Genomic DNA, 4,750 nt, shown 5'->3' with positions numbered 1-4,750 from the left:
GTTCGATGTTACTCTGTTTAATCACTGTTTCTCGTCATTATTCCAAAACCTCCCATTAAGCAGTTTCCCCGTTATTACACCACCAGATATGCTAGATGTGTAGTGTGTGTGTGCAGCGCACTTGGCAGGAACAGTCATCATGGGGGGGAAGCTATCTGTCACACAAAGTTCCGTTTTTGTTGTTTATCTATCTATCTATCTATCTATCTATCTATCTATCTATCTATCTATCTATCTATCTATCTATCTGTCTATCTATGTCTGTCTATCTATCTGTCTATCTATCTATCTATCTATCTATCTATCTATCTATCTATCTATCTATCTATCTATATGTCTGTCTATCTATCTATCTATCTATCTATCTATCTATCTATCTATCTATGTCTATCTATCTATCTATCTATCTATCTATCTATCTATCTATCTATCTATCTATCTATCTATCTATCTATCTATCTATCTATCTCTGTCTGTCTGCCTATGTCTGTCTGCCTATGTCTATCTATCTATCTATCTATCTATCTATCTATCTATGTCTGTCTGTCTGTCTGTCTGTCTATCTGTCTATCTGTCTATCTGTCTATCTGTCTGTCTGTCTGTCTGTCTGTCTGTCTGTCTGCGTGTGAGGTAAGACATACAGACAGACAGACAGAGAAAGGGGGGGAGAGTGGAGAGAAAGGGGGGAGTGGAGAGGAAGGGGGGGAGAGTGGAGAGAAAGGGGGGAGGGGGAGAGTGTAGCGAAAGGGGGGGAGAGTGGAGAGAAAGGGGGGTGGAGAGGAAGGGGGGAGAGTGGAGAGGAAGGGGGGTGGAGAGGAAGGGGGGAGAGTGGAGAGGAAGGGGGGTGGAGAGGAAGGGGGGAGAGTGGAGAGGAAGGGGGAGAGTGGAGAGAAGGGGGGGGGGAGAGTGGAGAGGAAGGGGGGAGAGTGGAGAGGAAGGGGGAGAGTGGAGAGGAAGGGGGGAGAGCGGAGAGAAAGGGGGGGGAGAGTGAAGAGGAAGGGGGACGCGGGTTTCATTTATCAGACCACTAAGAGCGAAGCGTGGCGAGATGAAGCGCATCAGTCAGGCCCGTGAAAAGAGCCCGGATGTCTCCGGGTCTCCCAGCAGCCACCGCGGGATTTAGAGGCTGGCCCGGACTCGATACGTGTCGTCACACTTCCGCCTTCCCGACGCATGTGGGCCCCCTGCGGTTGTAACCAGTCGGCGGCGGCGGCGTGTGTGTGTGTGTGTGTGTGTGCGTGTGCGTGTTCAGCGTCCCGCGTTTTGGATGAAACGCGTCGGGTAGGAAACAGTAAGTGTTACGGTGACGAGCCTGTTACGTTTCCGTGTCGGTGTTCCGCTTTCGTGTGCGGCCGAAATCCTGCTGCGAACTCATGCGAACTTGTCCCGACAGGTAGCATGTTAGCTAGCTAGCTAGCTCGCTCCGCTCCCCAGAGGCCATTCCCGGCGCTCCGAGCGTCATGCTAATGCTACATGGTTAGCATGAAGCTAGCACTACCACGTAGTGGTCCACAGATAGCGCTACTACTGAATCTTTTGCAGGTAGTTTAACGTGTAAATTGTCCCACACGGTTAAAAAGAAACAAAAACAAAGAAAGAAAGGAAAGAAGTGAATTCAAGGTATCGACATGAGCATTGTGGATGTGTCCACCAGGGGCGTTGTGACTTGTTACAATAACTTGTGTCAATGTAGCGGCTGGAGAAGCGGTTCTCTGTTGATGGTGATATCAAATGTTGCGCTTCTGATACACAGCTGGATTCCGAATATGAGCAGTTGGTGTTTTCAATTGAAGATCTACGTGTAATTCAAATTCTGATGTCCAAATCTGATATTTCCTGAGTGTTTTGCCTTTTAACCGGATTTCTAACGTCACTTAGGGCCCTTTATAACACTTGTGTTGTTTAGTCCGGACTTTCAGACTTTCCAGAGAAGTCCGAACCAGATTGCCAGGTGTGAAACCTCTTGGACCAGGGTACAGGGTTTAAACCTCCTGAGCTTGGACCAAAGACTTTAAACTCGTCCAGAAAGACCACGTCTTTCCTTCCTGGGACAATCTAAGCATGTGGCAGAAAGAGCAGAGAGAGTGAAAGCGTCTCTGTTGTCCAGCAAGCGAGACTAATTGGACGACCACAAAGTTTGCTGAATCCACCATATCTAAAGCAGCCCAACCGTCCGTATCCCCCCTCAAGCCAAACACTAAATCAGATGCAAGGCACATTCCTTGTCGCATCAGTAATGTGAGAAGCGGTTTTAACCGACCAGCTGATCCTCTACACAGGATCCAGAGTTCTGATCCTTGCTGTCAAGTATTCTGTGCAGTTTCATATACAGTCTTGGATAACACTTCAGTATGGGGAACGTAGTCACCATCAATTAGGTGCTTATTAGCATGCAAATTAGCAACATATTGTCTCGTAATTGGTCATTATTACGTACTCATTAATGCCTTGTTCTGCATGGCCTTATTATACAACCAGTAAGCCATTAACTATGAGTTGTCCCTCTATAACCTCAGAAGTATTGCTTATTAGTAGTACCATCTCAATATGCTTTGCTTAGTATGGCCTTTATAAGGTGGTAGTACCACAAGAAGAGGTATTCTCCCTTACTAACACTTAATGAATATGCTCTGTTCTGACATAACAACACACAAAACTACAAGTGTTCATAGTGTTAAATTACTGTACATTAAGTTTTTGTTACTTAGAATATGTTCCCCATACTAAAGTGACATCTTGATCATTACTCATTCACTAGTAATTAAAGTTTTTTTTTATGTTCCCCATACTAAAGTGTTACCCAATCTTGCTTGTTGAAGAAGGGGAAGGTTTCTCCTGCACTGATCTTCAAAATACTTGATCTGCCCGTGGCTTCCTACCTAGTTAACCTAGTGGTCTTTTACCTGCAGAAGGCATCTTCATGTTTTACAAGAACCTTGCGTTTTCTCCTGAGGCTTGTTGTGAGTGTCAACTCCTCTTGCTTTTGTGTACACAGCCCTTGTTCAGCAGTGTTGCCACCTGCCGGGTAAAAATGTTCACATAACTTGGAAAAACCACATCGAATTTAGAAAAGATGCCACTTGGAGGTGGCAAAGAGTAGCCATCAGAAGTCACTGCAGTCTGGTAGGAAAGCCCAGGAGGATTGTGTCCCCCTGTTTCATGCCTGATCCGTTGTTCTTACAGACATCTGACATGGCATCTCGAGCAGGTCCCAGGGCGGCTGGCACCGATGGCAGTGATTTTCAGCACCGTGAGAAAGTCGCCTCACACTACCAGATGAGGTAGGTGTTTTTCTTTGACCAGCGAACTAAGATTTAGCTGTGCTCCTCGGAGGAAAACGGTGGATAATTTGAGATGTCAGATTATTTTGGGAACAGATCAACAGAACCCCACCACCACCTGTGTTAATGACTTCTGTTATTTGAAGAAAACATAAAATGTGACATTTCATTTTAGAATGTAATAATCATTATACCAGATTAAGTCCTTACAGCTTTCCCTTCATTGCCCCACACCCTCTTTTGATACTTTGCAAAGTGTTGCCCTGAAGTCGGAGATCCGTAAACTCAACATTGTCCATGTGCTGATCTGGCTGCTGATGGCAGCTCAGGTAAAATAATTTCTTTTAAAGTCACATCTTTTGCAAAGACCATTTCTTGAATGACAACCTCAATTTGCAATTTTAATCCTGTCATTTTTGGAAAAAAAATCATCTTTATTTTAACTTGCTGTGGATGAGTTGGATCCGAAAACTGTAAAGGAGCTGGAGGCTACATCACTGGTGATTGGGGCTGCAACTAACGGTTCTTTTCATTATTGATTTATCCATCAGTTATATTTTCAGTATATTTATATTTCAGTATTTTCAATCAATTAATTACAGAATTAACCTGTTAATTTCAATCTGTTAAATACAGAAATGATTACTTTTAGAAGAAAAGCCATTCACATCACCTCCCTCTCAAAACATATTTTAATGTACTAATGCTTGTTTAATAATGAAGAAAATTCAGCGCTGCCTGTTGATCGGCAGGTTTGTTGGATTATTTGACACAGCATTGGCTGTCGTCTGCCAGAACAAGTGTATCCACCATACCCTTTGTACAGAGTTCTTTTTTGTTATCTCTGTTGCTATTATTGGAGCACTAACTGTGATAACATAAATGTGATTGGTCGTTGGTGTAATAGCCTGTATTTATCTGTCTTCCCCAGGTGACAGTGAGCCAGCTGAGCCTGGTGTCCCACAGGGTGGTGGCCTCACCATACCAATGGGAGTACCCCTACCTTCTCAGCATCATTCCCTCCATCTTCAGCTTCCTGGCCCTGCCACGGAACAACATCAGCTACCTGGTCATCTCCATGATCAGCGCCGGGCTCTTCTGCGTGGCTCCACTGATCTATGGGGCCATGGAGATGTTCCCCGTGGCACAGCAGCTCTACCGGCACGGCAAGGCCTACCGCTTTATCTTCGGCTTCTCAGCCGTGTCCGTCATGTACCTAGTGTTTGTCATCGCTCTGCAGGTGCACGCCTGGCAGATCTACTACAGCAAGAAGCTGCTGGACCAGTGGTTCACCAACACGCAGGAGAAGAAGAAGAAGTAACGAGTCTGTCGGATCAAATGACAAGTAATGTTGGCGCCGAGATCATCTGTGTTGCATTGTGGGGACAAAACGAGGATCATGGTGCTGAGGGTGTTTCGTTGGGAGGGCAGTGCTTGAACTGTTGGTGTCGGACGAGAACAAGTAATGT

At 45.3% G+C, this 4,750-nt stretch overlaps 1 protein-coding gene across 1 annotated transcript; it reads left to right on the top strand.

Moving 5' to 3' along the window:
- The first annotated feature begins 1,018 nt into the window (after positions 1–1,018).
- LOC130131370 (protein jagunal homolog 1-B) lies at positions 1,019–4,742 on the top strand. Its single transcript, XM_056301041.1, has 4 exons — positions 1,019–1,291; positions 3,184–3,281; positions 3,538–3,610; positions 4,213–4,742. The coding sequence occupies exons 2-4, from the start codon at positions 3,193–3,195 to the stop codon at positions 4,600–4,602; spliced, it is 552 nt and encodes a 183-aa protein (XP_056157016.1). The 5' UTR covers positions 1,019–1,291; positions 3,184–3,192; the 3' UTR covers positions 4,603–4,742.
- Positions 4,743–4,750: the final 8 nt, after the last annotated feature.

The sequence above is a fragment of the Lampris incognitus genome, chromosome 21, assembly GCF_029633865.1.
Source record: "Lampris incognitus isolate fLamInc1 chromosome 21, fLamInc1.hap2, whole genome shotgun sequence".
NCBI lineage: Eukaryota > Metazoa > Chordata > Actinopteri > Lampriformes > Lampridae > Lampris > Lampris incognitus.
The sequence above is the reverse complement of the archived record's forward strand: the minus strand, read 5'-3'. Positions and strand labels throughout refer to the sequence as shown.

Coding starts and splice junctions, on each gene's coding strand:
- LOC130131370 (XM_056301041.1), top strand. CDS start 3,193: ATGGCATCTCGAGCAGGTCCCAGGGCGGCTGGCACCGATGGCAGTGAT. Junction 3,282..3,537: donor GCCTCACACTACCAGATGAG/GTAGGTGTTTTT, acceptor TACTTTGCAAAG/TGTTGCCCTGAAGTCGGAGA. Junction 3,611..4,212: donor GGCTGCTGATGGCAGCTCAG/GTAAAATAATTT, acceptor TGTCTTCCCCAG/GTGACAGTGAGCCAGCTGAG.